The sequence below is a fragment of the Dryobates pubescens genome, chromosome 5 (assembly GCF_014839835.1).
Source record: "Dryobates pubescens isolate bDryPub1 chromosome 5, bDryPub1.pri, whole genome shotgun sequence".
Taxonomy (NCBI): domain Eukaryota; kingdom Metazoa; phylum Chordata; class Aves; order Piciformes; family Picidae; genus Dryobates; species Dryobates pubescens.
Window position 1 is genome coordinate 7,239,842 of NC_071616.1, and position 23,360 is coordinate 7,263,201.

The 23,360-nt window shown below is 41.7% G+C and overlaps 1 protein-coding gene across 1 annotated transcript in view; it reads right to left on the reverse strand.

Annotated features, from left to right (window-relative positions):
- Positions 1 to 20,879, reverse strand: part of SPTBN5 (spectrin beta, non-erythrocytic 5) — a 131,440-nt gene extending 110,561 nt beyond the window's left edge. Inside the window, exons 1-10 of the mRNA XM_054161511.1 lie at positions 20,769 to 20,879; positions 16,022 to 16,189; positions 13,856 to 13,975; positions 13,038 to 13,195; positions 11,973 to 12,201; positions 6,678 to 7,309; positions 4,946 to 5,084; positions 2,941 to 3,173; positions 1,702 to 1,855; positions 456 to 656 (exon numbers count right to left, since the gene is read on the reverse strand). Coding sequence (XP_054017486.1) covers positions 456 to 656; positions 1,702 to 1,855; positions 2,941 to 3,173; positions 4,946 to 5,084; positions 6,678 to 7,309; positions 11,973 to 12,201; positions 13,038 to 13,195; positions 13,856 to 13,975; positions 16,022 to 16,189; positions 20,769 to 20,879 — 2,145 coding nt within the window. The remainder of the gene's footprint in view (positions 1 to 455; positions 657 to 1,701; positions 1,856 to 2,940; positions 3,174 to 4,945; positions 5,085 to 6,677; positions 7,310 to 11,972; positions 12,202 to 13,037; positions 13,196 to 13,855; positions 13,976 to 16,021; positions 16,190 to 20,768) is intronic.
- Between the last annotated feature and the right edge of the window lie 2,481 nt (positions 20,880 to 23,360).

The window sequence follows — 23,360 nt, forward strand, 5'->3', positions numbered from 1 at the left end:
ATCTGAGGTGATGTTATGTGATTTGTGAATGCTCTTTATTTGCAGATGTCTGAATGTCTGTAGGTGTAAAAGTGTAGCCCAGAATGGCAAGGGTCACACATTTCCCAAGGCTTTGGATGGTTCATGACTGACCCAAGTCTTATGGCACATTTTTTCTACTGTTGTGTTTATGTTAGAAAATGCCACACAGATTCCCAGATCCCACTTACAAAAATACCCTCTGCACCAAAACTATGATGAGAGCCATTTCTATCAACATTCTCAATTTAGAGCAATTTCCAGCAGCTCCAATCTCCTGCCTGACTGGCTTGCAGGATTGAGACTTTTGATTGATTTTTTTGAAGACCAACAGCTGAAGGCTTCCTGCCATTCTTGCCCTGCATGCAGGGGCATGGGGCACAACAGAACCACATCTGTGTCCTCCATACCACACACCACAGCAGAGCCCTGCTTACCTGTTTGATGAGAGCTGCTGCCTGCAGGCGGCTTTTTCGATCAGCAACCTCATCTTGGAGCTGCTGCCACAACATCTGGAGGTTGTCTGTCTGCTTCAGAATGTCCTCCTGGTGTGCAGGGTTCTTCTGGCTCAGCTCCAGGCCCCTCTTCATCACTTCTGCACACAAGGCCCTGTGGGAACTGCATTCTGCCTCAAGAGCCTAGCAGAAGGACAGAAGACTTGTTAGCACAACTCACTGCCCACCATCTGAGAGTGAAGAGTAGTTCAGTTCTCTGCTCTGTAACACATTTCCAAGTTCCCTATGTCTTATCCATATCCATGACTTTTCTCTGAATCCCGAGATGATGCTCTATGATTCTATGATCACCCCTTGACTACACACACACAGACTACTGTCCCACTTAAGTTGATTAGGTGGTGTTGGATGATAGGTTGGACACGATGATCTTGAAGGTCTCTTCCAACCTGGTCTATTCTATTCTATTCTATTCTATTCTACTTTTTGTCTTTGATGTGAAGCTTGCTATATGTTCTTCAGTGAAGTAGATACTTGTTTATTGGCCACCAGTTCAGCAGCCTTTTATTTTCCAGGGCGAGCAACAGACAAAACAGATGCACACAAGTGTATATCTGAACTACAGAAAAGGCTCTTATTTCAGTTTTGTCATGCATGTTCTGAAGCTGACAGGTCTCTTCATTTGTTCACAAATTCTAGGCTATAGAAGGGCAGTAGCTCACATAACATGTCCAGAGAAGGGCAACGAGGCTGGTGAGAGGTCTCGAGCACAAGCCCTATGAGGAGAGGCTGAGGGAGCTGGGATTGTTTAGCCTGGAGAAGAGGAGGCTCAGGGGAGACCTTATTGCTGTCTACAACTACTTGAAGGGTTGCTAAAGCCAGGAGGGGTTTGGTCTCTTCTCCCAGGCAATCAGCACCAGAACAAGAGGAGACAGTCTCAAGCTGAGCCAGGGGAAGTTTAGGCTCAAGGTGAGGAGAAAGTTCTTCCTAGAGAGAGTTGTTAGCCATTGGGATGTGCTGCCCAGGGAGGTGGCAGAGTCACCATCACTGGAGACATTTAGAAAGGGACTGGAAGGGGTGCTTGGTGCCATGGTTTAGTTGATTAGATGGTGTTGGGTGATAGGTTGGACTCAATGATCTTTGAGGTCCTCTTCCAACCTTATTGATTCTATGATTCTATGTTTTAAAATCTTAACAAAGATGAGGCACCACCAGCTAACTAAAATACCTTGTGCTTCTGAATAGAAGCTGTAATCTGGCTGACGTCTTTCCCTAACGTCGTTGTTCTTGCTAGCTTCCATTTCTCAGAGATCCATGACTCTTCTTCTTTGCAGTCACGAAAGAATTCAAAGAGCTTCAAGGCCTCTTCTAGCTGAGCCTTTCTGAAACACAGAAACAAACAGTATATCTCACTAAGAACTGGAATCCCAAATAATCAAATTATTTGAGACAATAATCAAAGAAGACTTTAGAAAACCCAGAATTTGAATGCTTTTAAATCCTCTTTGCCATAAATTAATTTATTGGTGGAAGAAGACAAAGGAAACCAAATTGCATTTCCTGCTTCCTCTAGGAGATGAGGAGATAATCACATGTTATTATTCAGGCTTCACTTAAAGCAAGCCATAATAAATGCCGAGCATGAAGCTATTCTTCAGCTCTGAAAGCAAGTGATCTCTTTCACAGAATTACAGAATGTTAGGGGTTGGAAGGGACCTCCAAACATCATCTAGTCTAACAACCCTGCCAGAAGAGGATCCCCTAGAGCAAATCACACAGGAATGCATCCAGGTGGGTCTTGAATAATCTCCAGAGAGGGAGACTCCACAACCCCCCTGGGCAGCCTGTTCCAGGGTTCATTCACCCTCACAGTGAAAAATTTTTTCCTCATGTTTCCATGGAACTTCCCATGCCTCAACTTCCACCCATTGCCCCTTGACATCACCGAGAAGAGCCTAGATCCATCCTCTTGGCACTCACCCTTCACACATTTATAAACATTAATGAGGTCACCTCTCAGTCTCCTCTTCTCCAAACTAAAGACCCCCAGCTCCCTCAGCCTCTACTCATAAGGAAGATGTTCCACTCCCTTAATCATTTTTGTGGCTCTGCACTGGCTCTTTCAAGCAGTTCCCTGTCCTTCTTGAACTGAGGGGCCCAGAACTGGACCCAATATTCCAGGTGCAGGTTCAACAGGGCAAGTAGAGGGGGAGGAGAAACTCTCTCAACCTACTAACCCCAGCCCTTCTAATACAGCCCAGAATGACATTAGCCTTCTTGGCCACAGGGACACATTGCTGGCTCATGGTCAACCTTCCATCCACTAGGACCCAGTCAGCTGTAACCAAGACATTCAAGCTGTTTGTGGAATGCCTTTAAAAATGAAGACATTTCAAAATGCTGTCTTCTGATTAAAGAAGTGATTTGCCTTCCTAATCAGGAAGAAGAGGTGAAAGTACAGCCCTACCGTGACTTGCTCAGAGCTGTAAGGTTCTGATACAGCTGACGAAGCGTCTGAACTTTTGCATAAAGCACTTCAGGTTTAACTGTGCTGTCCTTGCTGATTTCTGCTGTCTTCTGGGAGATGTGTGTCAGTCTATCATCATAGGAAGAGATCTGTGAGTCAACCAAGTTGTGCTTCTGCAGCAAATCTACTACTTCAGGGAGCTGCTTCCCATAGTCCTGGGAATTCACTAGCACCTGCAAGCAAAGTAAGAAACAAAAGGCATTGGCAGAGAGTTTGTCCAAGGGCTTGGTACAAAGAAATTGGTTCAAAGGTTCCTGTTGACTCTCAGAGCTTCTAAATGTAAAAGAATAGTGTCAGCTAGGCTATGCTGAAAAGCTGCTTAATACTTTTCTTTGAATCTCATAGATTAATGGCAACAATCCAGGGGGTTTATCTACTGCAGGTAATGGCCTCTTCAAATAACCATTAGTCTTCACACCTAGGTTACTTCTATTAACTCAGCACTCAAGGCCTCAGAAATTGTGGGCAAAAAAGATAACCCTGTGCTATTCATCCATCTGCAGGCAGACTGACTCACAGCCTGTATTTGGGGAATTATGCAATAGCCAATTTTAAATGGTATGTTTTGGCTGTTAGTTTGAGAAACTGGCCTTTGGTAGCTAAGCAATGAAAATCAGTACTTCACAGCATTTAAGTGATAGCTGAGGAAGGACCAAGTGATTAAAAGTTTCTCCTCTATCTGTATCAATGGATACAATTCTCCCTCCTCTTGCAGGACGTTATCTTTCTTCAGCAGTCTTCTCCCATACCCTCATGCTTCCAATACCATCATTACCATTCAATGCTTTTTGCCTATTAACAGCAGGACAGAAAGATTCATAGTTTATAGATCACTCTTACATTTAACTTGACATTCACAACTTCATACAAAATCTCAGCTGAGGACTGAGTCAACCTTGAGTCCTGTGTCCAGTTCTGGGCCCCTCTGTTTAGGAAAGATGTTGATTTGCTGGAAAGTGTCCAGAGAAGGGCAACAAAGCTGGGGAGGGGTTTGGAGCACAAGCCCTATGAGGAGAGGCTGAGGGAGCTGGGGTTGATTAGCCTGGAGAAGAGGAGGCTTAGAGGAGACCTTACTGCTCTCTACAACTACCTGAAGGGAGGTTGTAGCCAGGTGGAGGTTGGTCTCTTATCCCAGGCAACCAGCATCAGAACAAGAGGACACAGTCTCAAGCTGCACCAGGGGAGGTTTAGGCTGGATGTTAGGAAGAAGTTCTTCATAGAAAGAGTTATTTGGCATTGGAATGGGCTGTCCAGGGAGGTGGTGGAGTCACCATCACTGGAGATGTTTAGGAAGAGACTGGATGGGGTGTTTGCTGCCATGGTTTAGTTGATTAGATGATGTTGGGTGATAGGTTGGACTCAATGTTCTCAAAGGTCTCTTCCAACATGGTTAATTCTATTCTATTCTGTAGCCATATGGATTTTTCTGTCTTTAAATACATTCTTTAGTCTTGCCTTGTATTAAAGACATTTCCTGAAATTACAAAATCAACATGAAACCAGCTGTTTCCTGTGCTAGAGGGAAGGCTTTGGGCTCTCTCACTTTGGTAACACTTGGAAATCCTTGCACAAAAGCCATCACTGTATATTTGCAGTGGAACATTTCTGTCTTACAGGTTTAGACACCTGAAAGTCAGACTTATGCCTGAGCAAGTCCCCATCTATGTGACCACTGGAGGTACTTCCAGAAGGCAATTGAGAAGAAATCATGTAGAATAGGAACGAGAGGCTGGTTTATTCCACTTTTGCTTTTACATTTCTAAACTTAGGTGTTCAATATTGCCTATCTTTATTTTACTTGAACCTCTAGTACCATGGCTGGCTTTCTGATTACGGAGAGCTCCTACCGAAGCAAGGCCTGTTTTTTCACATGTAGTTACCTACAATGATGAATGGATGTACAGTTATCTATCTAATGTAAAACTGATATATCTGATTGACTTGCCTGAAGCTCTTTCAGCTCCTCTGTAATGGCATCAATATCCCTCAGGAGGCCCAGAATTTCCTGCATTGTGCCCAGAGAGCGCTGCCGTCTCTGAAGCTGGTCCAGAAGGTCCTGCCACTGCTTTGAAATGCTGTTTTGCCTGAAAAGACAGGAAAATTATCAACTTGGGCCAAAGACATTGGGCAGCACTGGGAGCTTCTCAGTGCTTGCAGTGTTAGAAGAGCTAAATGAACACACACATCCCACAAACACTTGCCACCAGTGTAAGAGGACAGGCCACAACCACAAAACAGGTTGAAGCAATTTTGTTGTCTAATTACTCTTCTCACAGGGAGGAATTTTCACTAGCACATCAACTGCCATTAATTCTTTCAAATTTAGACACTGGGGTTTTTTTTTCATGGATCCTCATACCTGACATCCTATACTGTTTTCATTTGATACAATGGAAAGGCTTGGTGTGGGGGTAGGGGTGGGGAGGGGAAGAGTGATCTTTAAAATACTGCTTAAAGTAAAGAGAAAAGAGCAACTAAACCATATTGAGTCATAACCTGATCTCCTAAACAGTTTGGTTTACTCTTTTGCAACAGTTTTTCTTAGATTTCCCACAGTTTTCTGACTTCATGTGAACTTAGAAAAGTAGTGAAATACCACAAGACAATGCTTTTTGTGATACAATCATAGAATTGGCAGGGTTGGAAGGGACCTCAAGGATCATCTAGTTAAACCACAGTATCACAGTATCACAGTATAACTAAGGTTGGAAGAGACCCCAAGGATCATCAAGTCCAACCTGTCTTGATAGACCTCACGACTAGACCATGGCACCAACCTCCCCTGCCATGGGCAGGGACACCTCACACTACATCAGGTTGCTCAGAGCCCAGTCCAGCCTGGCTCTAAAAACTTCCAGGGATGAGGCTACTACCACCTCCCTGGGCAACTTGTTCCAATGTCTCACCACCCTCATGGTGAAGAACTTCTTCCTGAAGGACAAGGGAGAATAGATTTAAGCTTGAGGAGGACAGATTCAGACTAGGCAGTAGAAAGACATTCTTTCCATTGACAGTGGTGAGACATCGGAACAGGTTGCCCAGGGAGGCTGTGGATGGCCCATCCCTGGAGGTGTTCAAGGCCAGGCTGGATGAAGCCTTGAACAGCCTGGTCTAGTGGAGGATATCCCTGCCCATGGCAGGGGGGCTGGAACTACATGATCTTTATGATTCTTTTCAACCCAAACCATTCTGTGAATCTATCAATACAATTCACGTGTATGTCATTCTTAGCCATTCTCAGATCAGGCTGCTTTGATAATCAGAGAAGTCATAATTCCTCTAGACTTACTCTAAACTGGAGCCAATCTGAGAAGACTTTGTGTCTTAACTAACCTGTACCTCTCTAAACTACACACTGAAAAAGAAATGTGTTGCTTTGGGGGGGTGTGTGTATAAAGTATCCCTCTAAACATTTTTGAGAGGAGATAGAAATTTTGTCAGAACAAGTATTTTCATATATAATGAATAGTTTAAAACTATTTCACACTGGAAATCAGTTGGAGGGTTTGATCAATCAGGTGAAATTGTTTACAAGAAGAAGAACCTCCTGCCAGTTCTACTTATGAGGAGCAAAGCTGTGATTCATAGCTGCAATTCACTTCCTTCCACCACAGCACAGAATTTCAACTAATTTCGACCTCCTCCACCACCACCACAGTGTCACAAGTGCCACTCACTTCTTCACAATTTGATCTTTGCCATGGTAGTTCTCCTGGCTGATTACTGCGGCCATTTCATCCAAAGCTGCGAAGCGTTCCCTCCTGGGCAGTACATCTGCCACAATGGCTTCCAGTTTCTTATTGGCAGCCTCCATCCTGTCTACACTCTCTGGCCAGAAGTCCTGCTTCCCAATCACTTTCTTCATGTCTTCCAAGTAGGACTCACGCAGGGCTGCCTTCTTCATGAACCTCTGGGCTAGTTGTTCCAGCCTTTCTAGTCTCAGCATCTCCTTCTGCAGTGCTTTTCCTCGGTTGTGCTCTGCCTTTTCCAGGATAACCCAGTGCTTTTCCACATCCTGCAGGGTCCTCCCCTCCGGGGGCAAGTATGGCCATTGGTTGTTGGCTCTCTGCTTTGTCCTGATGCTGAAGAGATGAGCTTCAATCATGCCTTTCTCCTGGTATTTGGGGGGTTTCTCCACGGTGCGGAAAGTCTTGAAGTTGGCCATGAGTAGCCACATTTCCTGAAGAGAGTTGGGGAAACGACGATCATCCAGTTCCATCACCTTCTGTTTTATCCATTTCAGGAGGTCAGAGACCATCTGCTCATATAGAAGCTTCAAGTCATCGATCTCCTTCAGGAAGAATATGATCTGTGATGGGAATACGAAGTTACAAGCCACGTAAGAAGCAGAACAAAGCAAAGTGGATGAATAGGAAACAACATCTTCATACACCAAGCTTAGGATTCAAACAGTTGGATAACTGTCAAGAAAAGAGTATTTAGCAAGCAGGTTACCAAAGTTGTCACATTTTTTATCAATGTGGTGATAGCTGTCACATCTGAGGCCAGCGGAAGTCACAGAATAACCTGCCATAAACCACAGATAAATTAAAATTATCTGGTGTCTCACTTCCAATTCTAGTTAAGGAATTTTGGAATGAACAGCATGCAGCTGGAAACTGCCAGGAGTTCCTATGTGAGCTGATTAGGAAGCAAGAATCCCAAAGTGAAGGTGCAGATTTTTTGTTTCACAATAGGGAAAAAAATAGACTGTTTTGATTCCTAAACTTAAACAATCCTATCTCATCTAATATGCAATGACACCCTCTGAGCTTCACCACCTTTGGCTGTTAGGAGACCATGTGACAAGAGCCTGGCTCTCTCCTATGCCTACAGTAGACTGTGGTCAAACAGCCCCTTCCCAATCTCTTCTGCTGGAGGTGTTTTGCTTTATAGAAATTATTAGAGAATGTTTCATAGCCCAGGAGGATGTTAACTCTGATTCAGTACTGATTTTCCAAGTCCAGGCCATTTATCAGTTTCATTTGTGGTCTGATATGCCTTTATTTTTCTCAAAGGTCTCTTCCAACCTGGTTAATTCTATTCTATTCTATTCTATTCTATTCTATTCTATTCTATTCTATTCTATTCTATTCTAACTTCAGGTAAACACTGGAGCAAGCATTTAGAATTAAATCCATAATGAAATAAAAAGTGTTAGAATGGAATCATCCTTTCTTTCTATTTAGGTTTTTTTCTCCATCCTTGCCATTTTACTTTGTTTCCTTTCCCTATCTTCATAGCCCTCCTGCAGATGTCAGGTTTAATGCTGAACAAAGCTACCAGCCTCTGTCATTCCCCTGAGCCCACTTGCTCCAGCCAGGTAGATTAGCAAGGGAGATGGTACTGAGAAAAGATCCAGTCCCTGAAAGTGGTAATCTGCTTGTACCTACCAGATAGCATGCATGGCAATGAATACGTGTCACAGTGTTGGAAGAGGAGTAAAGCAGCACCAACCTTTAGTGCAGGAAAAGCAGCCCATGACAGCAGGGCTCCCCTCTGTTTGTTCTGCCTTCGTACCCAGTTCTCGCTGAAAGATCCTAGCAAATGCATGGTCACCTCACATGGGAGGGGTGAAAGGAGATTTACCTCCCAGAGCTGATTCTCTCTGCCATCCTGGTCACACACTCAGTCTGAACTCAAAGGCTTCCTTGACACATTCAGGCTTCCCTCTCCAATCCTATTAGTAAAGTCAGAGCTGCCTATTTGAGGGGACTAAGGACACGGAGAGATTAACATCTATTTCTTTCTTCTTGTGAATGTTTGTGTGGGTCAGAAAGGCAGGAGGACAGGAATGCAATATTAGAGGTAGAATAAGAACAGCGAAGGTGGCAGAGAAAGAAAAATCAATAGGTAGGTGGAAAGAGAGAAGGAAAAGAAAGAATAAATATACCTATACAAAATGGAAGAAAACAGTGGAGCACAAAAAAAAACTGAAGAAAGACAGAGTAAAAAAAGCTCTTATTGGTTTTATCTATAATACACAAGTTATGGCCTATTTGATCTTTACAGTTCCACTAACATATGCTCAGTGACTCAGGGACTATTTCAGTTTTGTGAGAATTAAAATGTCTCTTGGCTAATATCCAGTGACTCACATGTAGGCCAGTCAAATCCTACTGCCCACTCTCCTTGCTGATGCCTAATCTTTGATCAGATTCCAGGGCCTGCTCTCACCTAATAATGCTTCTCTTCACAGAACATCACTGTTATCGATACATGTCTGAGGGTCATTTATTCTTGCTTCAGATCACTTTGTTAGCTAAGCAAAACCTGTTTTACAAAAGCTTTTCACATTGTCACCATCAATTCACACATGTAAGTGCCGGGTTCTGCAAATTGCCCAGAACAACCCCATGCAGTGCTACAGGCTCCGGTTAGAGTGGCTGGAGAGCAGCCAGGCAGAAAGGGACTCAGGGGTACTGGTTGATAGCAGGCTGAATATGAACCAGCAGTGTGCCCAGGTGGCCAAGAAGGCCAATGGCATCCTGGCCTGCATCAGGAGCAGTGTGGCCAGCAGGAGCAGGGAGGTCATTCTGCCGCTGTACTCAGCACTGGTTAGGCCACCTTGAGTACTGTGTCCGGTTCTGGGCCCCTCAGTTTAGGAAAGACGTTGACTTCTTGGAACGTGTCCAGAGAAGGGCAACAAAGCTGGGGAGGGGTTTGGAACACAAGCCCTATGAGGAGAGGCTGAGGGAGCTGGGGTTGCTTAGCCTCGAGAAGAGGAGACTCAGGGGAGACCTTATTGCTGTGTACAACTACCTGAAGGGAGGTTGTAGCCAAGTGGGGGCTGGTCTCTTCTCCCAAGCAACCAGCACCAGAACAAGAGGAGGAGGTTTAGGTTGGATGTTAAGAAGAAGTTCTTCATAGAAAGAGAGATTGGCCATTGGAATGTGCTGCCCAGGGAGGTGGTGGAGTCACTGTCCCTGGAGGTGTTTAGGAAGAGACTGGATGGGGTGCTTGGTGCCATGGTTTAGTTGATTAGATAGTGTTGGGTGATACACTGGATTTGATGATCTCAAAGGTCTCTTCCAACCTGGCTAATTCTAGACTAAACTAGACTAGAGTAGAATAAGTGAGGTGGTGGAAGTCTTAGTTTGGCTAATTGTGCCTAGCACCAAGGAATATATTCCTCCTGCCAATCTCACAGGTAGTTCTCTAAGTGCAGATTGTTATTGAGAGCCCATCCTGAGTGTACAGATTTCCTGTGGGTAATTCTTCTGTATTTTTGACAAAACCAAGATAGATTATTCTGAAGGTAGAAAAGAAATTCTCTGTCAGTGTGGTAGGTTGAGAGAGGGCCTAGCTCTCCCTCCCCCACAGAGTAAGAAACCACGGCTAAACTCAGTCGGAGAAGCAGACTATATTTACAAGCATATATAGGAAGCAAGTTATATATAACACAATATATACAAGTATTTACAATATATATACAGAAATATACAGCAAAGAGAAATAACACAACAAAATTCCCTCCTCAGGGAGGGTTTCCCTCCCTGTAACCCCCTCTCTCCCCCACTACTTCCCTTTTCTCCCAAAAAGGGGTTAGAGAGAAAGGCAGGCAAGTTATTAAGGAAAAGAGTTGTTATTAAGCTTCAAAAGCCCATGCAGAATTAGTTTGCTTATCTCAAGGTCAGCTCCACTTAGTTTGCTGAGAAGCAGGCAGGCAGAGAGAAGCAGTTCAGGCTGGCATGGAGGACAGGCTGAAACCAAAACAGAAAAAATTCCAACTGCCCTACAATTTAAAGTTGCATTTTGCCCCTTCACCAATGAAATTTGTTTAGAATATCAGAGTGTTTTTGTTCTAGTACTGAAAACATTCAGCCAGTGTCCCCGCACTGTCTGTTTCTGAAAGGCACAGCCTCAAACGGTCACAGTCAGGAAGGTGGTCTTCACTGAAACAGCTATCAGTTTTCCATCAATAGGCTGCAAGTAGTTTTTAATATAACTTATAATCATATGAGACAAAATGCATTTGAAAACTGAAAAAAATATTTCTTTTTAGCTTTGGAGGTTTTTTTTCCCCCCCCCTAGGAATTCTTCCCCTTCTTTTGCACTGCCTCATTTTCCACACTCAGATGTGTTTGGGGATTTTGCATTTTGTATCTGACTAAAGAGTTAGAAAGAAAGGATGAGGATTTTCACAGAAAATAAAAACCCACAGTAATCTCAGAGAAGAAGGGATCATCTTTCCTATTAAATCAGGAAAACTGTTGACCAGGTCTGCTTTTGCCCAGTAGTAATCCTTCCATTATTAATGGGAGGCCTTGGAACCACATCAGTTGTAAAACAGAAATTGTGAGGATTAATTTTCAGGGAAATAAATGCAATCCCCTTTAGAGATCAGAGAGTCTACACGTATTTCTCACGATTCAAGTGATGGTAAAAGATCTTTCAAATGGCTGTGACATTTGATTCACTTCAAATAATCATAGAATGGTTTGGGTTGAAAGGCTTCTCTAAAGGTCAGGTAGTCCAATGTCCTTGCAGTGAGCAAGGACATCCTCCACTAGATCAGGATGCTCAGAGCCTTGTCAAGCCTGACCTGGAATATCTCCAGAGATGGGGCCTCAACCACCTCCCTGGGCAACCCGTTTCAGTGTTGCACCAACCTTATTGTAAAGAATTTGTTCCTAACATGGAATCTATATCTGCTCTTCTCTAATTTAAAACCATTGTCCCTCATCCTATCACCACAGACCTTTATAACTATTTCCTCTTCAGCCTTTCTGCAGGCCCTCTTCAGGTACTGGAAGGCAGCTATTAGGTCTCCCTGGAGCCTTCTTTTCTCCAGGCTGAACAATCCTACCTCACTCAGCCTGTCCTTGTAGGAGAGGTGTTCCAATTCCCAGATCATTTTCATGATAGTCACAATCCTGAAGTTGAGCTTGCACAAAGATCCCCACATTTCCAACATAAATTCATCTTCACATGTTTCATTTTTTACTTTCTGAAGGTAGCAATGCACTTACTTTGTTCAGTCGCTTTTGTATTGTCTGGCCTTGTTTCAGTCTGGAGAAGTAGTGGTAGTAGAGTGACACATAAGTCATGATGGATCGTTCATCTGGGTAGGGTCCTGCCACATCCTCAGCATCAAGCAGTTTGCTGATTCCCAGCTCTTTCTCAGCAACATCAAAGGCATTGTTCAGGTTTTTGATGGGCTGGTCCTGCCTCAGTGAACTGTAGTGGATAAGATCAGGCCTGGGAGAAGAAAAGGGTGTGGAGGTGAAGAAAGATTTATGCCTGTGCTATGTTCTTTCAGATTATAAACCATAAACCATTTATCAGACTAAGGAATGTGACATTAACATTGGAATTGCTCTCTCTGACCCTGAGCTTCATTCAAGAGCATTGCCCCTTGCCTGTATAACAGGAAGAAAGTTGTCCCTTATGAAATTGGAGCACCACTCCCTTCACTTGTTTTTCCTCTTTACTGATGGGTGAAAACCAAGGGAGGCAATTCTGAAAAAGAAGGTGCAGCCAGTAGGGGTAGTTATAGGATCACACCATGGTATTCTGACAGAAGGTAAGGAGAAGAAATGCTAAGGGTCTCTGGTTTCTTTCTCCTATCTTGAACTGTTCTCTTCACAATTTTTCAAATGGCCAGAGAAAGAAGAAAGGAAGAGACTGAGAGGTTGATTTACTCTGTTACAATTGAGCCAGAAGGTATACATGAACACAAAGTTCAAACAATGGAACCAGCCTCTAAAATAATAACACTTTTGACAAAGAGCAATGGGAACATGACTGAGGGACCCCAAAAAATAGCCATTGTACATAGGTGTGACAGTCCCTTGGAAAGTCAATCTTTTGCCCAGCTAAAAGAACTACCAAGTAGGAGGTGTTGACCCATCCTTACTCAGAGAGAGAATATGCATTTAAGAAAGGCAAGTCTTCAATGACAAAGGGTAAAAAGGGTAAAGAGAAAAATTGACAATTTCTTGACAAATACTTGTAATTCAGACCCTGCAACAACTTGTGCCGGGGCTAGAAACACCAATAAGCAATGCCTCCTGAAGTGATCCATCAGATCTTACCTGTGAGCATGTATGAGGGCATTGAAGGCAAGTCCATCACTCCAGCTTTTGGAGAAGTCCTTCACATTCACATTGGAATAGCTGGCAGTTTTATGCTGACACCAGAGTAGCAAGGCTTCATTGGCAAATAGAATATCAGCTCTGCCTCCAAATTCTTCCTGTGAAGAGAAGAGAGAAATGAAAACTCAGTGTAAACAATATATGGAAGAAGCATCAGTGGGCTTATGCTGTTGTTCCCAAGGATCATTTTGTATTACTCCTGTCCTACCCACAAGTCCCCTAAAATTCATGGCTTAAAGGTTTGAAAGTAGAAGGTTTCTATTGAAGTAAATGAGTTCTGAATGAACTCAGAAATTATACCATGAAATATAGGTAGTAGAATGTTTTTCAATGTTTCTCTTTGGCAAGGTTTGTAGAAATGAAGTGGAAAGTAAAGCTCAGTTTATTTGCTTCCTTAGCAACTCAGAACTCAGAAACAAAATATGAAGTATCCAGGTCTAATGTCAGAAGTTACTAACTTGTCTTTCTAATACTTGTATAGAATCTTATTTTCCATGGACATACAATGCATGTTAAATGATTTTAAAAGAATACTTCTACTCAGAGAAAGAGCAAGGGAGCTTCATGCAGCACAGATTTAGAGACCTGTTGTCAGTGAAGTTTTTCCTGGAGTCAAAAGTTTGGGGAAGAGAGAGAAGAACATGAACATCCCTTCTATCTCCAAGTTACTGCTTTCTGCCTCCTTGAAAAGAATAGGAAATAGATTCAATTGCTTTTAGAAACCGAAACAGGCAAAAAGAAAGAAGACACTGGTTTACCTTATCAAGTTTGATAGATGAAATCTGAAATCGAAGTATAATGATCCAGATAAGTCCCAGGATTAAGGTTCTGTCACCATCCACAATATTCTCAGGACCGATCAGTTTTACTTGTACCTGCTAATAAATCCACATCCATTCAGTATGCAAATACTCATAGCCAGCTCTCTGAAGGTGGTATCTGTAACAAGCTGGGCTTGAGGAGAGTGTTCAGGCTGTTTTCTTAAGGAAAGAAATTTTATGTGATCTCTTTGCTCGCATGAGATCTCATGTTCACACCTTGGTTCTCACATGCCCCAAGGGTGCTTGGTGCCATGGTTTAGTTGTTTAGGTGGGTTGGATTGGTTGAGGGGGTGGGACGCGATGATCTTGAAGGTCTCTTCTAACCTGGTTTATTATTATTATTAAGAATGGTGTTCTGCAAAAGCCTTGCAAAAGAATAGTGGTCTCAAGATAGAAAGTTCTTATTAGGGTTCTGAAAACTGGTGGTTATAGAGAGGAAAGAAACACAATTCAGTGTTTCTTTCCTCCAAGGGAGTGACAGCAGAGAAATGTCAGAGACCATCTGTATCCAGTTCAGGGCCCCTCATTTTAGGAAAGATGTTGACTTGCTGGAACGTGTCCAGAGAGGGCAACAAAGCTGGGGAGGGGTTTGGAGCACAAGCCCTATGAGGAGAGGCTGAGGGAGCTGGGGCTGCTTAGCCTCAAGAAGAGGAGGCTCAGGGGAGACCTTCTTGCTGTCTACAACTACCTGAAGGGAGGTTGTAGCCAGGTGGGGGTTGGTCTCTTCTCCCAGGCAACCAGCACCAGAACAAGAGGACACACCATCACTGGAGGTATTTAGGAAGAGACTGGATGGGGCCCTTGGTGCCATGGTTTAGTTGATTGGATGGTGTTAGGTGATAGGGTGGACTCAATGTTCTCAAAGGTCTTTTCCAACCTGGTCTGGTCTATTCTATTCTATTCTATGTCTTTCTAGATGTTATGTTTTCCCAGACGTTGGAAGAGTAAAAACATCATCAGGCAAAGCCATGGCACCAAGCACCCCATCAAGTCTCTTCCTAAACACCTCCAGTGATGGTGGCTCCACCACCTCCCTGAGCAGCCCATTCCAATGGCCAATCACTCTTTCTGTGAAGAATTTCTTCCTAAACATCCAGCCTAAACCTCCCCTGGCAGGGGAGGTTTACATTTAGGTGTGTCTTGTTTGAGGGGGACATTAGCTATTCATCAGCCATGTTGCTCAAATAATAAAGAAATCCAAATCTAATAAATTCTCCAGCATGTCATTAAGCATGTCATTATTGTGTATTAGAGGGGAAAATAATAATCATAGAGCATTTTGATTTGCAAGGGACCTTTAAAGGTCATCTAGCCCAACTCCCATGCCATGTGCCACGTTGCACAGAGCCCCATCCAACCTGACCTTAAATGTCTCCAGGGATGGGGCTTTCACCACCTCTCTGGGCAAACTGCCAGTGTTTCACCACTCTCACTTTCAAAATTTTCTTCCTTATATCTAATCTAAATCCACCCTCTTTCAGTTTAAAACCATCACCTCCTGCTCTTTGCAACAGGTCCTGCTGAAAAGATTGACCCTATCTTTATTATAGGCCCCTTTTAAGCAGTAAAAGGCACAATAAGGTCTCCCTGAAGCCTTCTCTTTTCCAGTCTGGATGACTCCAACTCTCTCAGCCTTTCTTCACAGGAGATATATCCCATCCCTCTGATATTTTTTTGTGGCATCCTCTGGCCTTGCTTGAGCAGTCCACATCTCTGCTGTACTGAGGACTCCAGAGCTGGATACATCAGTCCAGGTGAGGTCTCACCTGAGCAGAGCATGGGGCAAAATCACCTCCCTCAACCTGCTGGCCACACTTCTTTTCATGCAGGCCAGGGTGTGGTTAGCCTTCTGGGTTGTGAGTGCACATTGCCAGCTCATGCCCAGTTTTTCACTCATCAGTACCACCAAGTCTTCAAGATTGCTCTCAATCCCTTCATTCCCTGGCCTGTATCGATATCAAAGATTGCCCTGACCCAGGTGCAGGACCCTGCAGTTGGCCTTGTTGAACTTCCTGAAGTTGAATAACAGTGAACCATGAGCACAATCCTGTAATTAATAACACACATAAGCTTTTGTGATCTCTAGTATCAGTACTGATATACCTTGGATTTCAGGAACGTGATGGCTTTGCTGTTGTTCTCCAGAAAATGCACTCTCATCTTTCCCCGGTTAGGTTTGGGCAAAGCTTCTCCAGAGAGCAGCTCCAGGAGTTTCATGAGAGAAATGCCATCCTTCAAGTCTGTGTAAATATCTTCTATTTCGATCTTGACCTGCAAAGACCAGTCAGACAATGCAGACTCTGGCTGAACGTTTGAGCCACAGTCAGGTCCCTTTAAACGGAACGCTTAGTTCCATTTAAACTTATAGAGATAGTCTTCATATCTCTGCTTCATGCCGTACCCAGCAATGGTTTTAAACAGCTTTCTTGCATCATATTCTTCTTAAAAATATCAGTTACAGAACCCTTTACTTCTAATACTGAACAAAAGAGAACACCTTCTTGCTGTTTCACTGCTGCTCTTCTGTCAGTGCATATATGCCAAAAGTGATGAACTTTAATTCACAAAAAAAGGGATTTGCAGAGGGATTTGCAAAGTTTATGTCTAAAAGTAGGCTGAAATAAAAAAATAAATCAACCCACACAACTGAGCAAAGAAAGAAAAATTCATGAGATTCTGAATAATAGTAATAAATTATATTATAATATATTTTATAATAAATGTATTAGATATAATAACATAGAATCATATAATTAATAATAACCAGTATATAATTATATATTACTATAATATATAATTCTATATTATTCTAATATTATTGTCATCATTATTATTATTATTATTATGTGGTGGGTTGAAATTTCCCCTCCCCAACATTAACTTTGCCAGACTAGCTCAGTTGGAAGCAAATGGAAGCTTTATATACAAGCAAAACTACCCATCTACAATGGACTGCAATGAATATGCTTAAAATAAACAGTATCTCCAATATTTACAATTAACAAACAACATGAGCACTCCCCCCACAAGTCAGAGACCAGGGAAACTGTCCCTCTGCCCAGCCCCCCAAAAACGAGGGATAAAAGCAGAGAGAAATTAGTGGTTAGGCTTAACCAAAACAATGCAGCCAAGGTCAGCAGAAGCTGAATTAATGTCTCCCGAGCGAAGCAAGCAGAGAAGAGAGCAGAAATAGAGAAAGAATTGTTTTGGCACAGCCCGTCTTAAAGCACATGTTTCTCCAATTAATTTGTTTAGAATTGTCTTTAGTTTTCTGTTTTCCACCCAATAGTGATTTGTTTATATTTTTTTACTTTTCTGCTCAAAAATCCGTAACAAAATTTTAAAGGCATAGCCTAAACCCACTACAAATAATAATGATGATCACCATCAAAATATTATTATTATTAGTAGTAGTAGTATTCGTAGTATTAGTAGTATTAGTATTAGTAGTATATCATTATTATATTTTTATTATTATAACAAAAATTTAAAGACATAGTCTAAAACTACCACTAAAAATAATAATAATTATTAAATGTTTATGTTTACTATTATTGTATAATTATTATATTACATTTTAGAGTTATCATTTATTATATCATGGTTTATTATAGTTTGTTATATTAGCATTACACCCTTTTTATTTTTATTATTATTCTATAATTTTTATTATTATTATTATAACAATCTTTTAAAGGTGTAGTCTAAAACTACCATTAATAATAATTAGAATTATTTTTTTTATTTTTACTATTATTTAATTATTATACTACATTTAATAGTTATTATTTATTATATCATGCATTATTATATTATTATAACAAAAAATTATTTTTATTACAGTATCAGAGTATCACAGTATCACCAAGCTTGGAAGAGACCTCAAAGATCACCAAGTCCCACCTGTCACCACAGACCTCATGACTAAACCATGGCACCAAGTGCCACATCCAATCCCCTCTTCAACACGGCCAGGGATGGTGACTCCACCACCTCCCTGGGCAGCACATTCCAATGATGAATGACTCTCTGTGAAGAACTTTCGCCTCACCTCCAGCCTAAACTTCCCCTGGTGCAGCTTGAGACTGTGTCCCCTTGTTCTAGTGCTGGTTGCCTGGGAGAAGAGACTAACCCCTTCCTGGCTACAACCACCGTTCAGGTAGTTGTAGAGGGCAATGAGGTCTCCCCTGAGCCTCCTCTTCTCCAGGCTAAACAATCCCAGCTCCCTCAGCCTCTCTTCATAGGGCTTGTGCTCAAGGCCTATTATTCTATAGTTTTTATTATTATTACAACAAAAATTTAAAGGCATAGTCTAAAACTACCACTAATAGTAATAATTATTAAATTTTTATTCTTACTATTATTGTATAATTTATTTTATAGTTATTATTTATTATATTGTGTATTATTATACTATATTATAATAAAAACTCATTTTTATTATTATATCATTTTTATTATTATTATAACAAAATTTTGAAGGCATAGCCTAAAACTGCTACTACTAATAATAAACAATTATAATAATATTTTAATATATGAACATGATAGTGTATTATTATTATTATCATCATCATCATTAGCATTACATAATTTCAAAAAGAAACCATTCAGGAAGCACAGACATTTGTTATTTCCATTGAAATACCTCTTTTCAACTTTTCCATTGAACAATGAATGTAATTTAAAGATGGAGTTGCTAAGACCCATTCAGTGACTCAATTTTTACTCCATAGTCTCAACAAAGTCTGTTACATCCCGCTGAGACCCGTGCTACCCCCCCAAAATCTCCACATTCTTAGCCAGAGTCTCACGCTATGTGAAAGATAAAGATCTTGGACAAAAATGTATTTCATTGCTGCCAGCAGTGAGATCACCCAGTGCTTAGGTGATAGAACATGACACAGCGTGTACTCTGACCTAACAAGAACTTGCCTTGGGCGTTTCCTTCTAGCCTTGTGCCACTAAGCATCAAGAAGTGACATTAAAACGATAACTCACACCAAACAATCATTTACTCTGATTCTAAAAATCACAGGGTTTTACTGTTTTTATCTTCAGAGGGAAAAAAAAAATAAAATCTGAAGTTAAGTAGTAGAATAATGTAGGGAGGGGAAAGGGAAAGTAACAGACACGAGCTTTTCCATTCCTGACCAAGTCTTAATCAGTTTAACAGATTTTTTTCCGAAGGAGAAAGAAGAAAGCGTAAAGGAAATGCAGAGAGACTTTAAGTCTGTAACGTGTGTGGAACAAAAATGTACAACTTGAACTGATTACCCTCCTGAAAACCTCCCTGTTTCGTTGCCAGTTTTATTTCTTTTTGCATATGAAATAAACTTAAAATTCTCCTCATGGCATATTACCATAAAAAAAATAAAAGCTTGAAGCAGTTATATTCTATGACACTTAGTTCCATTTAAGTTTGTAGAGACAGTCTTCATGTATCTGCTCCATGCCTCACCCAGCCAGCATTGTTGGATCATATTCTTCTCAAAAATACCACTCACAGATTGCTTAACATTAAATTCAATCCAGCAGCATCCTTAGTGCTGGACTTGGAGTAGTCAGCAGTGTAACCAAGAATACTGCAGTGTCCTGTAGATGACTCAGTCACACTTAAGTGTGTGCTGAAAAGCTGAGTCTACACTGCTGAGAAGAACTAGATAAGGCGTCAGTCTGTGCACCATTTCTTACCCTATATGGTTTGGAAAGTGCTCACAGGCTGTTTTCCTCACACTTTTATGATATATGAACAAGTACTGTGTAGGAAGTAAAGACTGACATTTTAATCTCTGAACCTGGAGGTGCTTTTAAAATGACAAAGTAGATATATTCATTTGTAGCCAGAGATAAATGGTTTCCTACACCCTAAAACCTAACTTTCTGCAAGGGGGGAAACAAGAATATGTTTTGCAGTTCTTCTCTCACAATAAGCAAAACAAATGAAAAAGTTTGTTTTGTTCTGAGGCTGCCTTGCCACCAATCACCAACTTAAAATATTGCACTGAAAACAATTCATCTGACACTGAAATATCATATAACAGTGATGAGCTAGAACGGAACCAAGAGGCCTGAGCCTGGGCAGTGTTTCCAAGGTCCATTTCCATTAATATCAACTGCAGACTCTAGAATAAAGAGAACCGGGTTTGGACAATGTAATTCCCTGTTGTGACACAGTTGCACGATTTGTGTCTGAAATAAGTTTCTCTTGTTTGCAAGTCTGGAGAGTTTTGGAATGTATTGGAGTTACCTCACAAACACAAATCAACTGTAACTTAGCACTGAAGATTTTTGGAAGTCTGGAACCTACTCTACTTGCAATTGGGCTTGGTCTGCACTTGCATGACAGTATGCCTGAAAGTGATAGACCTAAGGCAAGCTTTTTAGAGGCACTGTGCAACAGCTCGAGCTGGACTGATGAGGCAAAGTAGAAAGACCTAAATATTGGCCAGGCAATTATGAACTGAGCATTGTTTGGGGAAATCCAAGCATTTGCAAATACTTGTAGGAAATAAAAGATCAAATTAAGTTCTTCCTCTGAGGTAGTCACCAATGGATCACGGTGGACATCACAACATCACAGAGTTATATACTCTACATAACAGGATCAGTGAAGACAGGTGTAAAGTGAAAGATACAGACTGAAGCACTCTGGTTAGTCAAAGCCTTCCTTGCTTGCATAAATGCACAACACACAAGACAGAAAAAGTTAAACAAGCAAACAACAAACAAACAAACTACAACAAAACCCCCAACAAAAACAAACCATAAAAAAAAAAAGATAAAAGAATACAGTGGGTGAAATGAAATAAAACCCAGGGAGAATCCTGAAATTGAATGAGCTACCTACATTTTCCCTGTAGAAGACATTGTTCATCCAGTTGGTGAAGGTTTTCTTTTGCATGGTCATTCGCTGCTCCTGCAGCTTTTTGATGTGATCCTTTTCAAATTCGCTTTCCATGGTCACCTAGGAGGTCAGAAACAGCAGTAAGGTGGCTTAGTGCTGAAGGTAGCTGCCTGGCCAGCTACAAAAGAAGCAAGCATATATCCAATACAGGTAAGGAACACAGCCCCAGTAGGTACAAGATGCAATACCACACCCACTATATAATGCCTTCATTTCCTTCTGCTTGCACTTTGCACTTTAACTCAACTTCAACTCATTTGAGTTCTCCCTTTTAAAACCCATCTCTGGTTTCATGATGAAACTCTGATGCATGCCTATGCAGTTTTACTTTCTATCTTTCAGTTTCTCCCCTGTCACTTCATCCCATGAGAAACGCCGAGATTTGAAAGCCATCAGTGCTGGAAGCACATGGCAGAGAGCTAGTACTAGACAGTGTCAGAAAGAGGGATCTGCAAATCACTTCCAATGCAGTACTTGAAAGTCTGTTATATTTTCTGAGGACTAGTTGAGGTGCTGCTGTTGGCTTTCAGACCACACTATTTCCAACAAAAATGGTATCAGCTGGATTCTCTCCTCTCATGAGTTCAGTTTTTGCATATCTATCACAGTGAGGATGGGGACACAGTTCCATAATCACATGGACAAGTTCTAAGCTGGGAGAAAGCGTTGTTCCTCTTCCACACACTCTCATAGTTTTGTCTGCTTCATCCATATCAGTGAAAAATCAGGTTTGTAATTCATCACAGCACACAAGCTGAACATCCAGGAATCTGTGACACCATAAACTGGATTTCAGCTTATCTGAAAAACTCTTTTGGAGTTATTTGGCTTACAGTGTAAATCTATAGCAGCAGTGACCTTGCTGTTAGGAAGGTAAAAGAATCACTTAAAAATAAATAAATAAATATATATAAAATAAATCACTGTAAGATCCATAGCTACAGACATCTTTAGTGACCAAACATCATCTGCCTGGACTACTGCCATAATTAATGGCATTACCTGCATATCAGCCTAGCTGGAAAACCAAGATACCTGTTGTAGTGGTGGAAGAGGCAAAAGATGTCTGCTGCCATCAACCCACCACAAAGAGAGGAGAGGATAAAAAAAATTAAAGCCTCTGACAAAATGCAGAGGCATGGAGCCCTGTGCTCTGCCTTCCAAATACTGTGTCAACTTTGTGAAGGCCCAGTTCTGAGCTAACTGGGCTCTGTGCCCTTTTAATTCATAAAACATACTGAACAAACCCCACCAGATTATCTGTCCTAGTGTGAGAAGAGAGCAATAAGGAACTAGCAACAGCAACCACTGCAAATGGGAGTTTGCTTGCCTGCTACTCTTCTGTGCTCTGATCAATGTGAAGAATGTTGCCATTTCACAAGAGATGAAAAGGTAGGAAGTGCAGAAATGCTGATTTGTTATTGCATTTTTATTTTTTCCCCCCAGATGTTTCTTAAGCAGCAGTGCTTGATTTCTGCCAGACAGGGACAGCATTGGAGCCTGGCAGCTCAGCAGCAGCACAGGGAAAGATCATGGCCATAGACAAAAGCCTTACAAATGAATAAATTTGGGTAAGTTTGAAAGAGAACTACAAAGAAGATCCTAATGACATTTTCTTATTTCTTGGGAATTGCTCACTTTCTCCACCTGAAGAGCACCCTGCCAGAGGTGTGATACTAACTCACTGCCACACAAAAAACCCTATAGAGTAAACCCATATCATAATGCCACTTCTGATTTTGCCAGATGGTTCTCAGAATGTCTGTGGATGCCTTTTTCTTGTAAGAGGCTTTTTATCCAAACATTGCAGCCACCCTGAATGATAAGCAAACTGATTTCATTCTGGGTGCAAAGGAAGCTTATTTGTTGAGCTGCTGCTTCACACAACCAGCTTGTTTGATTTACTAAATTAAATTAGAAGTACTCCTTGCATTAGTAGATCATAGAACCATAGAATCAATAAGGTTGGAAAAGACCTCAGAGATTATCAAGTCCAACCTATCATCCAACACTTCAGAACTAACTAAACCATGGCTTGAAGTGCCACATCCAAACCCCTCTTGAACACCTCCAGGGACAGTGACTCCACCACCTCCCTCCCCAGGCAGCACATTCCAATGGCCAATCACTCTTCCTGTGAAGAACTTCCTTCTCACCTCGAGCCTAAACTTCCCCTGGCACAGCTTGAGACTGTCCTCTTGTTCTGGTGCTGCTTGCCTGGGAGAAGACACCAACCTCCACCTGGCTACAACCTCCCTTCAGGTAGTTGTAGAGAGCGAGAAGGTCTCCCCTGAGCCTCCTTTTCTCCAGGTTAAGCAACCCCAGCCTCCCTTAGCCTCTCCTCACAGGGCTTGTGCATGATTACTTGAAGGCAGATTTATAGTAGATTATCTGCATTCACAGGATGTAAAGGCAGTGTCAAAAGGCAAAGCTGGCTATAATGGTACATTACAAAGAACATGAGAAAAAAAATAGTAAGTGGACTTACTCAGGTTTGGAGGAACCCCTTCCTGACAAGCAGCAGTTGTTCCTTCT